Genomic DNA, 19,095 nt, shown 5'->3' with positions numbered 1-19,095 from the left:
ATTACAATTTACCACGTAATGATTCTATTTTAGGCTAGAACTCTGTAAAGCTTTGGAAACAGGAAATCTGTGTAAACATAGGAGATTTTGCAAGCTATACTTTTTGTGTTTCCAAACTGAACCCTGTCAAGTAAGTTTGTAAAAGCTTGAAATGACAACACAAACATAATATTATATTAAAGAATTTGCCGTGCACTGTTGTATACCATTAAACCAATATCGTTTATTACCTCATTATTACAAACTGCTTGGCAAATTTACTTACATTTTGTCAATAGAAATAAAATCACGTCCCATACAAGTCATAGAAAAAACTGGCCCGTATTAAGGAACTGCCAAACATTTTTTTACCACCAATACTCATATTGCACTTTTGTGTTGTAAGTGCCATGCATATAAATCAGTGTCATCTATAACCACTACAAATTGCTTCACGGTATCAATAATATTAAATCTACAAGTTTATAGAGCTCTTCTGGCAAATGTATTTTTATTCTGACGTCCTATACATATTTCGTTGCATTGTGACCTGCTTGCGTTTCATTCTTTTTTCCTTTGTTTATTGTGCATGTACTAGTCGCATTCAGTGTTATTTACCCTGATGAAGACAACCTGTATAGGACGTCGAAACGTATAGGAATAAAAGTACATTTGCCAGAAGAGCTCTATAAACTTGATACTATGCCTGGCAGCAATAGTTTACATATTAAATCTACAAGTCTGATGCAAATCATCAAAAAATTGTTGGCTGGTTCAGGAAACTGTAAACAATCATATACTTCACTACAATTACTCATATTTACTTGTTTGCAGGCTCAAATCTTTGTTTTGTTTGTGACACAACAGTGTGTTGTTTATATGCAATGACTAAAGGCAATCCACAGGAATATGTTAAACAACTCAAAGAAGAAGTTAATGACATTGAGCTAAGCGACCATGAACTTGATGATGACAAACACACAGAACTCCTGTCGAGTATTGGCGTCAATGTAGATGTGGACAAAAAACATAAGAACAAGCAAGTACGGACTGAGGCATCAAGGGATGTTTCGGTATTTTCACTTCTGGGTGCATCAGGTGATGGAACTCAGAAAAAGGTCAACCTCAACCAATTACTGAAGGGAGTGAAAGAATCAGCCAATGTGAATGTGTTAAAAAAGCAACTAAGCCGTGTCAATCGGCCACAAAGGCATCTAGAAGCTCCTTTGCCAAAACCAGTGGCTGAAAGACTTCAGCGCAAAGTTGAGTACCAAAAGACATCAGAAAAACTGGCAAAATGGGACCCAGTTGTTCAAAGTCATCGAAAAGCTGACCACATTTCGTTTCCCTTAACTCAACCTCCTTTGTACATTAAAACTGTTGACAAGCAGTTGTCTAGAATAGGCAAAAAGTTAACACCACTGGAAGAAGAGATTTATGCTTTGTTAAGAGGAAATAAATGTGTGGAAAGACCTGACCATGATTTGACTTTACAAGAAGAAGAAATCCTGGCTTCTGTGAGTCTCGAGGAAGCCCAGGAACGCAGAGCGGAGCTGCAAAAGCACCGTGCGCTCATGTCGTACCATGAATCAAAAAGCAAGAGACAAAAGAAAATTAAAAGCAAAAAATATCACAGAATGTTGCGGAAGCGTAAGATGAAGGAAGATGCTACCAAAGAGGATGATGATGAGGCTGAGGATGCTGTAAAAAGAGCAGAAAGGATGCGAGCTGAGGAGCGTGCATCTTTGAGACATCGGACTGGAAGCAAGTGGGCTCGTAGTAGAGCAATTATGGCAAAACATGACAAAGACTCGAAAGAACTTCTTAATGAACAGCTGCAGAAACACAGGGAGCTTGTAACCAAACCATTGCCTGATTCTGTGGAAAGTGATGATGGTGTTGATACTAATGTCAATGCAAATGGTGAAGACAACCTTTACAGTTCTGAGAATTTTGAGATTGCTTCTTCAAATCCTTGGCTTCGTACAAATGTTGAGAATAAAAATGGGAAGCAAATAGTGGAAAATGGTGGAGACCCTGTAGGAAATAAAGAGACAGCTTCAGACAATAATGAGGAGCACAAGATGGACTCAGAGTGTGAGAATGAAAGTAATCTTGATGAACCAAAACAGAAACTCAGAAAGTGGTTGTCAAGTGAAGATACTGACCTTGATGTCTCGAAACATGCTTTGGACATTTCTTCATCTGATGCAATGGTAAAATTCAAAGAGGCCTATGATAAACTTCAGCATGAAATCTCAAGTGAAAAGAAAACTGCTCCTGACCGTGCTGAAAATGTTTTCCAAGACCTCAAGGAGGAAACAATTGAAGAAGATAAAGAGATGCAGGATGGCCTCAATGAGCAGTGTAATAATGCTGAATATGATGTCACAGTTAGATCGCAACCATTACAGATTTTGTCACGATCTTCTGGTGAGAGTAAAAGCATGAAAGTGGACACAGATGCAACAAAATCATTTTCCTCTGCTACTAAAGTGTCGGAACAGGAAGCAGAGTTTGTGGCTGAGGAAGATCTTGAAATGGGCAGTGAAGCAAGACAACAGATGACAATTGAACAAGCATTTGCTGATGATGATGTTGTAGCTGAATTCGCCAAAAGCAAACGTGAAATTGTTGAAGAAGGAAAGCCCAAAGTTGTAAGTTTGGCTCTTCCAGGCTGGGGTGAATGGGGAGGCGTTGGAATAAACCCATCAAAGCGCAAAAGGCGGAGATTCCGTGTAAAGCCAGTTCCAATGAAACCAAGATTGGATCAAAAATTAGGTCATGTGATTATTAACGAGAAAAGAGATGTGCACATTGCCAAGCATCAAGTTAATGACATTCCGTTTCCATACACTAACAAAGAACAATTTGAGCGCACTGTTGCCCAGCCAATTGGTAGCACATGGAACACGCAGTCAGCATTTAATAGTTTTGTCAAACCAAAAGTTGACACAGTTATGGGGTCAATTATACCGCCCATGAATTCTGATGAAGCTCTTGGGGAACTGAAAAAAGCAAGCAAATGGAAAGAAGATCGTAAAAAGCTAAAACGAAAACATGAACACAAAAACAAACTTGAAAAATTAAAAATGTTTTTGTAAATTTGCGACTGCTTGTGTTGTGGTGATACTGTAATGTTTTGTGAAATGATGTTACGTTTATTGATAAGTTCTTTGTGAATTTAGGAACACATTGTGCAGACCTGTTACTTAATGAATTGTTTGGTATCATGCTTGGTTCACCCACAAATTAATATCAGTTTTGTTTACAGTAATAAGATTAAAATGAACTCATGTTTGCTGCTATCCATCGGTTAACTAGAAGATGCAAACCAGTGCAGGTTAATCGATGTTATTCAATTTTTCAAGCTCACGATTTACGGAGAAATCTTTTGGCGAAACAACAAGCAATTTATTACCGACAAAACCCAGGCTGCCTTCATATTGCTAGAAGTTGGACAAAAATTGTTCAGTGTTTGCGGTAAGTGGTGTATATCTTGTTCTACACTTGTAGCATGCCTTTTGAGAAAAACCTATTTTCTGATACTCCACAATATTGATAAGCAAATAAATTAAATTTTAAATAAATTGATAAGAAAGGTGTATTTATTCAGATGATTGCGGTCTGTTTTCATAAAGATTGACAAAAACTAAAAAAGCTGACATGTTCATCAACTCTTTATAGAAGAACTATATGTTTTTGTTTAAAAACCTCACCTGTAAATTTAAACCTTTCTGTTAATGTTGGTACTATTTATCAGTTTTACATATTTTTAGGCAATCAATCATGGCAAACAGGATAAAAAGCCGCCCGATGGAGTTTCATAAAGTTATGCAGGTTGTTGAGAAACAAAATGATCCAACAACCATCATTACGATGGAAATTGGAGGAAGAACAAGACTTGTAAGTGTTCAGTGTTTACTATAATTTTTATGGACAATTTAAATTTGTCTCAGTCTGTGTCAGTTATTTTTTGGGTGAAGACGTTTGGTTAATTTTATGAAAAACAAGAATGAACTGAGCAAGGCCAACACCAATACATGTCTTATAAAATTAGCGGATTTGTTAAAGTCTTCACAAAAATGTGGTTTTCAATTGACTTCACAGCCCTTATATATAATTAAAGATAAATTTTGTTAACTTTTTTTCCGATATATATTTCATTTTTGTGCATGGAACTTGTGAAATACAAGAAAATGCCAAGCTCTAAATAAATAGTCCTGGTACTAAACACAGTTAAAAACCTTTTTAGACTTTCTCAAAAATGTGTTTTCTTAGTTAAATCGTCCCTCTGGTGAGAAGCTGAGTAAATTCTTTATAAGAGTTGGAGCTAATTTGAAGAATGCACAGAATAAGAAAATGAGGAAAGTTGCAAAAACCACAAACGCACAGAGCGTACATGATGACGCAAGCATTGAAATGATGTTCCTTGATAGAAGTGGGAATGAGGTGAAAATGTTTGTAACTTTTGAAACAATTTTACAAAATCCTTATTTCGATTGCCTTTCAAATGCACATAATTCTGTTCACTTAATAATAGGCTGCAATTTGTGAATGATTAAAACATCGTATGCAACTAAAAGTTTTTTCTACACTAAAAATGTGTTTTTTTCATTTTCTGTATATTTTTTTGACAAACTATTGTACCATTGTCTGTGGAAAATAGGATCAAGTTGTAATCAACAATGTTTTTGTTTGGCTCTTGAACATTACAACATTTCGATTTTTACATTTTTTAGGTTAGCTGAAACTATTTTTTAAATATATTGTGGTTTGTGGTGTTTATGTATAATATTCTTTATTTCTTCAGATTTCCAGTGATGAAATTTTGTCGGATATTTGGAAAAAGGCAGATTGTTTTATACTGCAAGATGTCAAATACAGAATTGCTTACAACTTTCCATGTGTCACCAAGCTAAAACTACCTCAGACTCTCATTGCAGGGACGCTTCTGTATCCAAAGATTGAGTTTGAATTTGCAAATTATTATTACTCAAGGTTGGTTTATCTTGCACAAAAACAAATTAACCAACCGGTTAACTATTTTAGGGGGTCTGGGGGCATGGTCGGTAGGGATGTGCCAAAACTGCGAATGTTCTGTTTGGTCGAGCACCGAGCATCTCACTTTAATGCTCGGTGCTCGGCCGAGCACGCTCAGTGCATTATGACATCACAAAAAATCCCCTTTCTACCTTTTAGCTCTACAAGGTCTCTTACGTCACCGGCGGTGTTTTATTAAGCTGTCATGCCCTTTAAGTACGCGTTTTTCCACTATCTAATACATTTGAAAAATCATTTGTTTTTGTTCATAGACACCCTTTTGCTCACTAGTTTCCTATGTTAGCAGGGCATGAATATGCAAATTTAACGCTCGGGTCAGTTTGTGCAACTGCTCGGCCGAGCACCGAGCATTAAAAACAACGATGGGTTCTGGCTCGGCTCGGCCCATCCCTGATGGTCGGCCACTTCAGGGTTTGGAAATTACTAAGCACGTTGCATGAGCACTGAATTTGCGGCCATTCTTGGAGAAATATAAATGTTTTACTTAAATTGTTTCACTTTGTGATTAATATAATGACCAAACAAACTAGCAACATTTTTTTAACAAGTCACTAACACTAAACTTCTCTAGAAATGTTTGTTGCAGTTTGAGGGGTTTGTTTTCATCAAACTATAACAAAACAATATTGATAAGTTAAAAAACTTTTTTAGTGCTTGAAAAAATTTTGGGCCTATTTGCAAAGTAATACCGTTTAATTGAAACGATACAGATTTGAATGGTACCGCTGTGTAGACGAGGAAGGCAACCAACAAATGGAAGTTGATTCTGAAAATGAAAACAACACAGAAAAAGACGATCCAACAAAATGGAAGTTCCTGCACGATCAAAAAGTAAGTTTTTCCATAGAGGTTTATCTTTAAGGTAAATTTATCTAAGAGCATCCTGCTAATACATGATAACCTGCAGACAGTGTTTTGATCTATAACAGTGGTTCCCAACCTGGGGTTCGCGGACCCCCAAGGGGTCCGTGGAAGCAAACATTTTTAGTATCATGAACCAACAGTAAAATATTTGCAAGTATTCGAAGCGTGTTTACAATCCTGCATACACGTGCGGACTGTTTATCAAACCTTCGGGTCATCAAAAATTACTTTTTCATTATTGTCATCTCCATTGTGACATCACAACAAACATGAACAATGGAAATTATAGTGCTTTGTTTCAATCTTGTACGCTAGAAAATCTAGCTCTTGTTGCTACATGACAGAACTTCAATGAGATTTAAGACTTATTGTGAAGGTTGATTAAAATGCTACCCCAAAAGTATAATAACGTATAATGCAAGAAACGAAAAAATAGAGAGACTTACGGAAAATTAGGGGGTCCATAGACTTAAAAACATAGACGTTATATAACATAGAAAATAATTACATATATATACAATTTATAAAAGGGGTCCGTGACTACAAAAATGTTGGGAACCACTGGCTTATAACCATGTCAGCTAATGTATCCTGTTGGAGCAACAAGCTGAAAAGTCTGCTTCATAAAAAAGAATTTTTGTTGCTGGAATCTTGGATTGCTGTTGTCAGATGTTGTTTGTTTCTGTATTATTTTCTGTCCAACTCTAACTCGAGTTTGTTCACATGTTATTTGTCACGGAGCGGTTCAAACTTTTTTACATGTAGTTTTGTGATTTTGCATATGACATGAAAACTTTTTGATGTTGTGCAACATAGTGGTGTTGTTTTTGCATAACAATCAGCCTTTCTTTTCGTTTTATTACAAAAGAATTGTTTTTTCAGACTCATCTTCTCAACAGCGATGATGCGGGGCACAGATTCAAGTTGGTGGTGTTTCCGGGAAATTCTGACCACCAGGTGGTAGAAGACATTGAAGATTCAGGAGTGATGACGGCTTACAGCGGAGTTGTTGTGCCTGGGCAGGATTATTATATGTTTGACTCGAGACACGAACATACAAAAAACTGGTGCGGGGAAAACAGGTAAAGAAACATAACATTTACGTGACAGTAATCAGGTTTAAATGTTTGTTTTTATACTCGGTTGGTCGGCAATGCCTGAATGCGTTATGCTTGTAATGAGTCCGCCTTCGAGCTGCCTGTTTTATTGCAAGTCCATTCAATCATTTTTCAAATGTTTTTCGACTTTTGCAGTTGGTGACCTCAATTTAGTTCAACCCATCCGGTACCACTGGGTTGAAGTAAAAAAAAATTTACTGGATGAAGTCCTGCTTTACAAAACATAGCATAAAAATTATATGTGAATAAATACGTAACTAACTTAAATTACACATATTAATTCCAGATTCATAATACAGCAAAATGATTCTTTTTCTCAGCTGAATTCAACATTTCTGTGTTGCACTATGAAATTTATTCTACTAATTTATTTGGTATTTCTGATAACATGAAATTTGTGTTGCCAGGTTTCGAGTGATGACCTACAACATCCTTGCTGATTGTTATGCGAGCACGGAATACGCACAATCTGATTTGTTTGGTTACTGCCCTTCAAACTTTCTTAACATGTCGTACAGAATACAGATTTTACTCAAAGAAATACAGGGTAAGTCCAACTGTGCTTTGTTTTGTCGAGAACCCGGTGCATTGCTGAACTAAGTAGAGTAAACATTGGTTAATCCAGACCCATTTCGACCCCAAAAATTGTCCCGATTAAGTGTAGAACCTGAAAAAAAAGGATTGTAACAACAAAGCGATTGCAGTCAACGATATGCCGGAAGGACCATCGCTTGAACATTTATTGTGGTGCCCGTTGACTGCAATCGCTTTGTTGTTACAATCGTGTTTGTTTTTTCGTTTTGCGCCCTTATCTTTTCCTGGCTATTTATGGGTCCCCTTCCCTGAAGGGGACACATTTTGATTTTACTCGATTTGTTTTTTTCTTTTTTATGGGTCCCCTTCCCTGAAGGGGACACATTTTGATTTTACTCGATTTGTTTTGTTTTTTTTTCTTGTTTTTTTCTTCTTCCCTCAAGTTTGTCCACCCCACTTTGCCAAGAAATGTTTGATGGATTTGGATGAAATTTTCACAGATGGTAGATATGGTTATGTAGATGTGCCATTTGTTTTGTTTGACTCGATAGCCCCAGTGTTTACCCCACTAGCCCCCTAAAATGGGTGATTTTTTAAACAATGTCCGAATCGGATGAAATTTGGACAGTTTGTTCATTGTGCCATTTTAGGGCATCGTTTGTTGTGTTTTACCCTGTAGCCCCAATATTTACCCCACTAGACCCCAAAAATGGGTGATTTTTTAAACAATGTCCGATTTGGATGAAATTTGGACAGTTTGTTCATTGCGCCATTTTAGGGCATCGTTTGTTGTGTTTTACCCTGTAGCCCCAATATTTACCCCACTAGACCCCAAAAATGGGTGATTTTTTAAACAATGTCCGAATTGGATGAAATTTGGACAGTTTGTTCATTGTTCCATTTTAGGGCATCGTTTGTTGTGTTTTACCCTGTAGCCCCAATATTTACCCCACTAGCCCCCTAAAATGGGTGATTTTTTTAAACAATGTCCGAATTGGATGAAATTTGGACAGTTTGTTCATTGTGCCATTTTAGGGCATCGTTTGTTGTGTTTTACCCTGTAGCCCCAATATTTACCCCACTAGCCCCCTAAAATGGGTGATTTTTTAAACAATGTCCGAATTGGATGAAATTTGGACAGTTTGTTCATTGTGCCATTTTAGGGCATCGTTTGTTGTGTTTTACCCTGTAGCCCCAATATTCACCCCACTAGACCCCAAAAATGGGTGATTTTTTAAACAATGTCCGATTTGGATGAAATTTGGACAGTTTGTTCATTGTTCCATTTTAGGGCGTCGATTATTGTGTTTCACCATGTAGCCCAATATTTACTGCTTAAGCCACCTATTGTTTATAAAACGTCCGATTTGGATGAATTTTTGATAGTTTTTTGAATTTGGCATTTGTAGCTGTCAAATATTGTGTTCCACCCTGCAGCCCTAATATTTACCCTACCAACCCCCCAAAATGGGTGAATTAATCAACAATACATTTTGACAGTTTGTATAATATGCCATTTTGAGATGTCAGTGTTTTATGCTATTTAGGCACACAAACTTATAACAATGTCTCAATTGCATGAGATTTGGACAGTTTGTACTTTACATAACTTGTTTTTTTAAGTAACACTACCAATCACTGTGTTTGACTTTATAGCACCGTTTCTTATGGTTGTCTGTTTACAACTTTGCGGTTTTGGGGACCCATGAGTTTCTGCCTGCAGAAACAAATCAAGATTATAAAAATGTTGGCTAATATGGGACCCAATATAAATAAATATAGAGAATATATTACAGTTTGCAGAATAGGTTGTAGTGTATATGCTATAGTAAAATGTGCTAAGCCACCCTTCTAGTTTTTCTTTTTTTTTCTTTTTTTTTTCTTCTTCCCTCAAGTTTGTCCACCCCACTTTGCCAAGAAATGTTTGATGGATTTGGATGAAATTTTCACAGATGGTAGATATGGTTATGTAGATGTGCCATTTGTTTTGTTTGACTCGATAGCCCCAGTGTTTACCCCACTAGCCCCCTAAAATGGGTGATTTTTTAAACAATGTCCGAATCGGATGAAATTTGGACAGTTTGTTCATTGTGCCATTTTAGGGCATCGTTTGTTGTGTTTTACCCTGTAGCCCCAATATTTACCCCACTAGCCCCCTAAAATGGGTGATTTTTTAAACAATGTCCGATTTGGATGAAATTTGGACAGTTTGTTCATTGTGCCATTTTAGGGCATCGTTTGTTGTGTTTTACCCTGTAGCCCCAATATTTACCCCACTAGACCCCAAAAATGGGTGATTTTTTAAACAATGTCCGAATTGGATGAAATTTGGACAGTTTGTTCATTGTTCCATTTTAGGGCATCGTTTGTTGTGTTTTACCCTGTAGCCCCAATATTTACCCCACTAGCCCCCTAAAATGGGTGATTTTTTAAACAATGTCCGAATTGGATGAAATTTGGACAGTTTGTTCATTGTGCCATTTTAGGGCATCGTTTGTTGTGTTTTACCCTGTAGCCCCAATATTTACCCCACTAGCCCCCTAAAATGGGTGATTTTTTAAACAATGTCCGAATTGGATGAAATTTGGACAGTTTGTTCATTGTGCCATTTTAGGGCATCGTTTGTTGTGTTTTACCCTGTAGCCCCAATATTCACCCCACTAGACCCCAAAAATGGGTGATTTTTTAAACAATGTCCGATTTGGATGAAATTTGGACAGTTTGTTCATTGTTCCATTTTAGGGCGTCGATTATTGTGTTTCACCATGTAGCCCCAATATTTACTGCTTAAGCCACCTATTGTTTATAAAACGTCCGATTTGGATGAATTTTTGATAGTTTTTTGAATTTGGCATTTGTAGCTGTCAAATATTGTGTTCCACCCTGCAGCCCTAATATTTACCCTACCAACCCCCCAAAATGGGTGAATTAATCAACAATACATTTTGACAGTTTGTATAATATGCCATTTTGAGATGTCAGTGTTTTATGCTATTTAGGCACACAAACTTATAACAATGTCTCAATTGCATGAGATTTGGACAGTTTGTACTTTACATAACTTGTTTTTTTAAGTAACACTACCAATCACTGTGTTTGACTTTATAGCACCGTTTCTTATGGTTGTCTGTTTACAACTTTGCGGTTTTGGGGACCCATGAGTTTCTGCCTGCAGAAACAAATCAAGATTATAAAAATGTTGGCTAATATGGGACCCAATATAAATAAATATAGAGAATATATTACAGTTTGCAGAATAGGTTGTAGTGTATATGCTATAGTAAAATGTGCTAAGCCACCCTTCTAGTTTTGTGTGGATTTTATCAGCGCCATACCTGCCGGTCTGCATTTGCAGTCCTGTAAGACAGAGGAAAGGTTTTTTGCGGTTGGCCTGGGGGTGTGCGTTTTTTGTATTTTTTGGTTTTATCCCGTTTTTTATTTTGTTTTTAGACACTGATGATGGTTTTTATAGCGAAATGCATTTGTTTTGATAAAACAAATAAAATATAGCGACAGATTTAGTGGTTTTTCACACTGAATTTTCTTGAAAGAAAAATGTATAAGTTAACATTTAAGAAATGTTGAAAGTTACTACTAAACAGTAAAAAAAGCAAAACAGTTAATATAACTTTTTATTCCCACATTTCTGAATAAGTGTGTGTCCTAGTTATTGTTTAACGTAATAAAAATTATTGCACAGTAATAAAAAAATGCAAACACTTTTTTCATACAAACTGAAAGATTTTTTCAAACTAACAGCTGTTTTAATATTACAGGTTACCATAGTGATTTAATCTTTCTTCAAGAAGTTGACCGATTTGTTTTTGACGACCACTTGGTGCCAGCATTGTCACTTCAAAATTACGCTGGAGCGTTTGGTGCGAAGAGACAACTTAAAGAGGGTGTTGCTATCTTTTACAACCGATCTAAATTCAAGTAAATTGCGAACAAGAAAAATAATGGTGCAAAAAAGTCATGCAAATATTTGGATGACAAAACTTATGTCTAATAGGGTGGTTCAGATTGTCCTCATTTTTTAGTGAAGGGTTTTAATTGTAAATCACTTTAGTTTCTGGTATGAACCTGGTTGAATTTCAAGTTTATTGGTATTTACAACATGTCGGAAAAATATTAACCTTTGTATGATACCTATGAAATCTCTGTTAACATTTTGTTTGTAATGCTGCAGTAGAACGATGATCAAAAGATGTGTGTTTGAAATTTTAGATTGGTGAACGTCGTGAACAGAATTTTGGAAGATTCCCTGCTTAACGACCCAGCTAACTCTTCACTCAATGAAAAACTTTCCGTCAACCCAGACTTAAAACTCAGAGTCACGCAGAGGGCTAGCTGTGTTTTGGTAGGAGAAAAAATTAAATGTTCATGAACAAATAAAACTACAAGGTTTTCAAGTAGTTATTCTAATTTAAGCCTACAGACCAAGTTCTGCTTGATACTTTAATGTTTTTGTGTGTGTGTGTTTTTTTATGAAAGTTGTATTGTTTTGTTAAACCAAGGTAATGAACTTACCTTTTATTGCAAGGATTTTAGAGGTACTTGCATTGAATTTCTTACAATATTAAATAACTACGTTTACAGTATTTAAACTGGACCCTTTCAACAACCTTATTCATTGGCTGAAAAGCTCACATGCCTCCACTTGTGACAATGTATTTTTTTGTCAGATATCAGTGCTGGAATCCTGTGAACATTCTGGCTCGTACATCGTAACTGCCAACACTCATCTCTATTGGCATCCAAAAGCTACTCATATTCGCTTAATACAGGTGAGAACCAATAATAATGATTTCTCTCTGCACGCTCGTTCTGGTAGAGCTAGCTATGTTCATTCCAAGACTGTGAGACTGGAGCTTCAGTTTTCTTACCCTTGATCCACCAATTGTGTCCTCTCACTTTTTCTGCTTCATAGCATTCCGATGTTGTTACTTTCGGCTGTGCTTTTGTTAGCGTTTGGAGTTTGCCAACCTGTGGCTCTTTTAAGACTCATGTGCTGCTAAAAACATTAAATGAAATACCTTCAATACTTTGAAATGCATACATAGAAATTGTTAACCCAAAATCCCCTGCTGGCTAAAACTAACCATTTTACGTTTTTACTTTGGACAGTTTAAGTCTAATTTTGTAATAAAAATCAATGCAATAATTAGAGATGGGCCAAAACTGCAAATGTTCTGTTTGATCGAGCACGCTCGATGCATTGTGTCGTCACAAACATTCCCTATTCCAGTTTTGTAGCTTTCCTAGGTCTCTTATTTCACCAGCGTTTTTTTAAACTATACAGACCCCAGAAATATGAGCAGGGGCGTATCCAGAAATTTTTAAAGGGGGGGGTCCAACAATTTTTTTGGGGGAAATCCCTAATGACGTCATTATGACGTCACACGTCGTTTAAAACGACGCGTTATGCGGCAAAGCACTTTTTCCAAAATTGGCGGTTTCTCTACCCATCTAATTGACAGGAAGAACAGGTAATTTTAGCGAAAGCTTTGTAGTTTTCTGATTTTGCCGCTGCTATCTAGCTTACTCAGCCAAACTGCAGCTGCAAAATAAGCGTGACTGTCAGGTAATCAAAATCGTTGCTTAAAAAAAACAGGGTCCAATTTCTAAAGAACTAAATCTCTTGCTGAAGCGGTAATCCTACTGTTAAGTTGCGCAAAGTCACGAATGCACTAAAGGTGGTAACTGCAGAAGGCATAAATTGTGCCTGGCAAGTAACAAATTACCCTAATAACATAACTCGATTTACATCGATCTAATGTTTTTGGCAAACTATTACGTGTTTGGCGGATCTAAGCAACACAACATTACACGTTTTTAACACTTTTACATTGTTCAAATGCAAAAACAGTTTGATATGTTGCACTTAGTGCAGTTACCACTTAGCAAGAAACTGCTACCAGCGTCCTAGCCGGAACGTAACTTTCCGATTGTTAGCGCATAAACCTCCTTATTAAACCCTTGTTACGTCACAATTGGCGATTAGATAACAAGCGAATACAAGAGATTGAAGGCTCGCGTCTTTGAGATAACGACTCCCTGTTATCACTCAGCAGTAAACGGAACGATTTTGGCCTATTTAATTTACGCACAACTTTTTGAAAAGGGGGGGGGTCCGGACCCCCCCCCCCCCCCTTGGATACGCCACTGAATATGAGCTATTCCAACAACAGCTGACGCATTTAATAAAACAATCGTTTTTGTTCTTGGATGACCTTTGAACACTAGTTTCGTATAAATGGGCATGAATATGCAAATTAAATACTTGGGTCAGTTTGTGCAACTGCTCGGCCGAGCACCAAGCATGTAAAATAGCTATGCTCCGTACCGAGTACTCGGGTTCTGGCTTGGCTCGGCCCATCCCTAGCAATAATACAACTCACTCTGCAAACCAGAAGAACATCAAAGAATTTACTAAAACAAATTTAAATTTCACATGAATTAGAACATCAAAATTTTTAAGTTTTGCTAAAAGTTGTTTAACGATTTTTTTTATTAAGTTAATTGTGCTCTTCAATGTTTATTGGTTTACATTTAATTGACATCATAAAAATTATGATATTTGGGTTTTCACGTATCTTGTTTTTTCAGATTGCAATTGTCCTCAACATAATGCAGAATATGAGAAATGAATTGATTGAATCAAACCCTGACAATAATGTGAAGTGTTTGTTGTGTGGGGATTTGAATGCTTCGTTAAATACATCAGTGTTACAACTTCTTCAAACTGGGAGAGTTCCTTCCAACCATGCAGATTGGTATTCAGGTCAGTAAAGTTTCCTAAAAGAATATTCTTAAATTTAAATTAGAAATTTAAAAAATAAAATCACCAATTTGTCTTCATAAAATGTTTCAAACTTTTCACATAAGCAGAAAGCTTTGAAAACTTTTTAAAAAATGTTTAAAAAAATTTGTTACATTGTTTTATTATTTTTTCCCTACTGGTAGTCCAAGTTCATTTTTTTGCAATTATGTGGTAGTATGTTTTGTCAAAAGTACATAAAGTGAAAAAAAAGTTAGTATTTTCCTTTTTTACTATATATTTTATATATTTCAACATTTATATTGTAAAATATTTTTTATAACATTTATATTACAAAACATTTCCAACAATATATTTATTTTTCAACATTTATATTTTAAAATATTTACATGTCACATTATTTATTAGGTGGGAAATTGGAATACCATAACACTGACCTTTCCTTGTCTCATGATTTTAAATTCACAACAACATGTGGAACTCCTGAATATACAAATTATGTTCCAGGATTCAGTGAATGCATTGATTACATTCTAGTCAATCCAGAACATTTTAATATCGCAAAGGTAAATCTGAGACAAGTTTATTTATTTCTTGCTACTTGTTTTTATAAGTAAGTTGGGACACTGGGAGGTTTTCTACTGATTTGTTTGAATCTGTCAAAAAATTATAAAATAACAACTACATGATATTTAAGCTGTAGACCAGTGGTTCCCAAACTATGGTACGCGTACCACTAGTGGTACGCGAAGGTCTCCAAGGTGGTACGCGAGCAACTTATTAAGTTCACACCAAACGATGGCAAATGATCTTCTATTGATTATCGTAAGCATTATTTTAATTCACACAAGTCACGTAGAGCGTGAAATTTCATACTATATTCCCTACTAAATTCTAATTCCTTGGTGTATTGACGCATTGAACTGTAAAGCAGGGTTTCTTAGTGACGAAATAGGTTTATTATGACGTATTGAATCTGTTATTACGACGTAATAAGTCCTTAAAGTCATTTTTTGTAATAAGCTACTAGTTTTGTTGACACTAGCACTGTAGCGAGGGCGGTAAAAATTGTACTAAATATTTGTTTAATATTTACGAGCCTTTGGTTACTAAAGACTAAAGTTTCTAAGGTAAAGTTAATTAGTAAAGTTTAGTAACATTTTTATTCATTAAGTTCTAACAATTATTGTAGGTGGTACGAGAACGCTGCATGAACCAAAAAATGGTACGCGAGTAGATAAAGTTTGGGAACCACTGCTGTAGACAGTGCAACAGTTTTGACTAGTGTCTGTCGTTGATGCCCATTTAGGCATCGAACAAAATAGGTGAGGCATGACTTTTCAGCCCCATACTCCCAACAAACTGGAGTGGAATAATATGGCAATATTAGCCTAAAATAAGAAACGTGAAAGCATAGAGCCATTACATGATATGTTTGACAGCGGTTGCTTGGTCATTGTGAATGCAGTTGATTTCTGACTTATGCCAGTTGTGGCACTAAACAGGCAGAATGTGACTACACACTGGCCTATAGCTGTAAGCTTCCGTATTCTTCAGTACGTTGTTCTGAAGCCAATAATTTTTGTGGTGACGATCACAAAAAAATAATACTGCTACATTTTTACCGGTTTCATTCCTGTTCAGGTTCAAGGCCGAACAAAATATGGGGTTCAAGTCAGTTTCAGAAAATGTAATTTACGGTTGAGGTTTGATAAAATAAACCGGTTCGCTGGTTCAGGTTTTAGCTCTGGTTTGACTCTCTGAATAAAACCACCTACTTGTCCAGTGTTCCCCAATTTGTGAGAAATTTGTAAACTTGAGGGGGTGAATTTTACTTTCGCGGTTCGCATGAAAAATGGCTGTCAATATAGGGAGCATGGATCTCCAAATTGACATAAGGAACCGTCTTTCCTTTCCACATAAAAGAAATGTGTTAACAATTTTCAAACAAGGAATTTTTCACAATGGTTTGAAACCACTGTTCCAGTTTTTTTATCTTCCTGTGTTTCGCATCAGGTGATTCCCCCTCCCCTACACGAGCACGTGATCGAGCACTCAGCGCTACCTAGTGTCAAGGCTCCGTCAGACCACATCGCGCAAATTGTCGAACTCACGTGGAACGAAGACGGCTGATGACGTCACTGTTACGCTGTTACGTCACAATATAGGTAACAATTAACTTTTTTATACCTTATGTTTGGTTCCAAAACAACTGATTACAAAATTCTAGAATCCGGGGCTGGTCGGAGCGATTCGGTTTCGAATGATGACGTCATCGTCGGATGGTGACGTCACCTGTTGCGCGGAGTCACGTGACCGGTTGGCAAACGCGATTGTGATTTCTATTTATATTGTGTGATGCTTAGTTAAGGTGGCTTGCCGCAAAAGTTTCAGGTTATTTTGTTGCCGAAAAAATGCGAACAGCTTACCACAGGTCATTGTTACACCGGATTCCTGTTTTAATTCCTATTTAATTTAATTTTTTACAGAATTTCACAACGATTATTATGAAACGTTTTCCAAAAAAAGTTTCCCTAAATAAAACTTATACAGCAGTTACAGTAGAATCTGTTTTGAATCCAACACACATCTGATATGACGCACCCAATGTTTCGTTTTTGCCTTTTTTCAAATTTAAACATTCAATCTGTCCCTGAATTGTCATCCACGCTATGTTCCTGCCAAATAGACTAGCTCTGCGTCATTCTCAAACTGATTTTTATTTGTTGCAAGTTGTCAAAGTTTTTTGTCGCCAATCCAATCTTTTAGGTGAATTACAAACACGCATTGTTTCCATCAAAACGCTGTTGTTGTTCAGATCAAGGTAACAGTGTCAGTTTAGGTCAGTGATTCTCAACCGCGGCTCCCAACTACTTATTTTGCGGCTCGCACTGGGCCTCAGAAAACGACTACAGATTGCTATGTTAGCTTTCAGGGTAATAATTTTTAATGTTTTTCTGAGGTCTCGTATTTTGACGGCTCCCTACACACTTGAAAAACTACCATTTGGCCGCGACAACAAAAAAGGTTGAGAACCACTGGTTTTAGGTGAATATTTTAGTCTGCTACCCAGAGTGCAGAGTCGGAGGGCACTATAAGGTAACTAACAAAACTACAATCGACTTTGCATTTCTTAGCACCCAAGATCCCAAACTATATTAAAACTACTTCTTTACAAATATATCAATATTTTGAGACCGAATTTTGACCCCTCTACTTGGTGCTTATCAACCAAAAGAGGACCAAGTGTCCTTCTTAAAAATCCTTTTCCTAATTTGATCTCGGGCTGCTTGTTGTGGATTTAATTGCCCAGGAAAGATAGGCAGGTTTCGGCCACTGATAGCCGCTTGTTGGTTCGGCTTTTCATTGTCCGTTAATTTTATTGTTAGTTATTTTTGTGCTGATCTCTTCCTCGTAAATAGTTAAAGCGAAGCTACTGTTTTTCGGCTGTTCTTAGTTCTTAGCAGGGTTGTGGTGTTTTGGCTATAACAGTGGTGGGATTCAAACCTTTTGTCAGCTGGTTCTATCACAAAAGTCATATTTTCAGTCGGTTCTGTTACAAAAAGTCAATTGACAGTAACCAGTAATGCTAACCGGTTTGCTGATCTCATAAAATTTTGTGAGACGGTTCTGTAGAACCGGTGCGAACTGGCTCAATCCCACCACTGGCTATATCAGTGTGGGTCGCTTTCAGCCTGAAATAAGTTAGATTTGGTAGCTAGCCTCAAAACAATTGAGCTTCTGTTTTCAGATAAGTAAAAACTCGAAATGAATGACATAGTGCGTTTGTTGTGCAGCCGCAAGTGTGTAATTCCGACCAGCGACACAGAAAATAACATGTCATAAAAAAGATTTCCACTAGATGACACACGAGAGTCCTGACCAAGTCCCTCACTAGGTGGCACACTCAAGACATGGTTAAATATGGCGGTTAACTGTTTTTACTTTGCTCCTATAATAAAACTATGTTACAAAGTGTTTAAACCTTAACACCACATACATTGTGCCTGGTGATCCATATATTTCGTCACAATGCCATTGTTACGTACACTTGACGTTATCACCACAAGATATTATGGTTTGTTTGATAAACAATTGTGGCTTGTTTTTTTCCCCGCCTCTTCTTGTTATTGTTGAATGTCAAGGTCACCTTCAACACACGTGGCGAGGTTTCGATTGCGTCGTTTTCGATTCCTTATCTCGTGTCTAAGTGTGATAGAAATAAATGACGTTCAAGCGACGAAATAACTTTAAATGTTTCCAATTTTGCTTGAATTAGGAGATCTTTAATATTGTTATTAATTGTGTTTGGAAGCGACTCTGCATTCAAAACAGTTTAGCACAACTATATTCTTTTAATTAACTTTAAATTGATTTGTATTTAAATCACCTTTGTATCTTTTTGTTGTTACATAACATAAGTTACTTGTTGACACAATTTCAAAACAGTTCCCAACTTTTCGACTATTTTAAGTCATGCAAAGAAAAGCGGTTTTCACACACTTAAGGGTGTATCTAGGCTAAATGTAATTGTTTGGAAAAGAATTGTGTATTAACAATTTAGAATATAATTTGTTCTAAGAAACGTTTCAGACTCTTATTTCTACGCTAATGACCCAGTGCCCTACGTAGTAGCCGTAACTCAACTAGTAGTTGACAGTCGTTTAAAATGATGTCGAACGTCATATTTCGTCAAACACACAAACCACAACGACTGTCGAAATCATAAGCGATAATGTTTGAAAACATAGAAAT

The 19,095-nt window shown here is 36.6% G+C and overlaps 2 protein-coding genes across 2 annotated transcripts; both read left to right on the top strand.

The window, feature by feature from the left end:
- Window positions 1–17: 17 nt before the first annotated feature.
- LOC145203921 (U3 small nucleolar RNA-associated protein 14 homolog C-like) lies at window positions 18–3,253 on the top strand. Its single transcript, XM_080076292.1, has 2 exons — window positions 18–130; window positions 814–3,253. The coding sequence occupies exon 2, from the start codon at window positions 864–866 to the stop codon at window positions 3,081–3,083; it is 2,220 nt and encodes a 739-aa protein (XP_079932418.1). The 5' UTR covers window positions 18–130; window positions 814–863; the 3' UTR covers window positions 3,084–3,253.
- A 12-nt stretch (window positions 3,254–3,265) lies between these two features.
- On the top strand, window positions 3,266–17,142 carry LOC145203922 (2',5'-phosphodiesterase 12-like). The gene is made up of 14 exons (XM_080076293.1): window positions 3,266–3,462; window positions 3,759–3,885; window positions 4,261–4,431; window positions 4,793–4,980; window positions 5,754–5,874; window positions 6,790–6,989; window positions 7,433–7,572; window positions 11,336–11,495; window positions 11,787–11,919; window positions 12,245–12,346; window positions 14,169–14,343; window positions 14,749–14,906; window positions 16,357–16,508; window positions 16,571–17,142. Exons 1-13 carry the CDS (start codon window positions 3,275–3,277, stop codon window positions 16,471–16,473), a joined length of 1,980 nt encoding a protein of 659 aa, XP_079932419.1. The 5' UTR covers window positions 3,266–3,274; the 3' UTR covers window positions 16,474–16,508; window positions 16,571–17,142.
- Window positions 17,143–19,095: the final 1,953 nt, after the last annotated feature.

Source organism: Phallusia mammillata, chromosome 8 (assembly GCF_965637545.1).
Source record: "Phallusia mammillata chromosome 8, kaPhaMamm4.hap1.1, whole genome shotgun sequence".
NCBI classification, from domain to species: Eukaryota; Metazoa; Chordata; class Ascidiacea; order Phlebobranchia; family Ascidiidae; genus Phallusia; species Phallusia mammillata.
Note: the sequence above shows the minus strand (reverse complement) of the source record. Positions and strands in the feature narration are given on the sequence as shown.

Coding starts and splice junctions, on each gene's coding strand:
- LOC145203922 (XM_080076293.1), top strand. CDS start 3,275: ATGTTTGCTGCTATCCATCGGTTAACTAGAAGATGCAAACCAGTGCAG. Junction 3,463..3,758: donor AAAATTGTTCAGTGTTTGCG/GTAAGTGGTGTA, acceptor ACATATTTTTAG/GCAATCAATCATGGCAAACA. Junction 7,573..11,335: donor TTTACTCAAAGAAATACAGG/GTAAGTCCAACT, acceptor TTAATATTACAG/GTTACCATAGTGATTTAATC.
- LOC145203921 (XM_080076292.1), top strand. CDS start 864: ATGACTAAAGGCAATCCACAGGAATATGTTAAACAACTCAAAGAAGAA.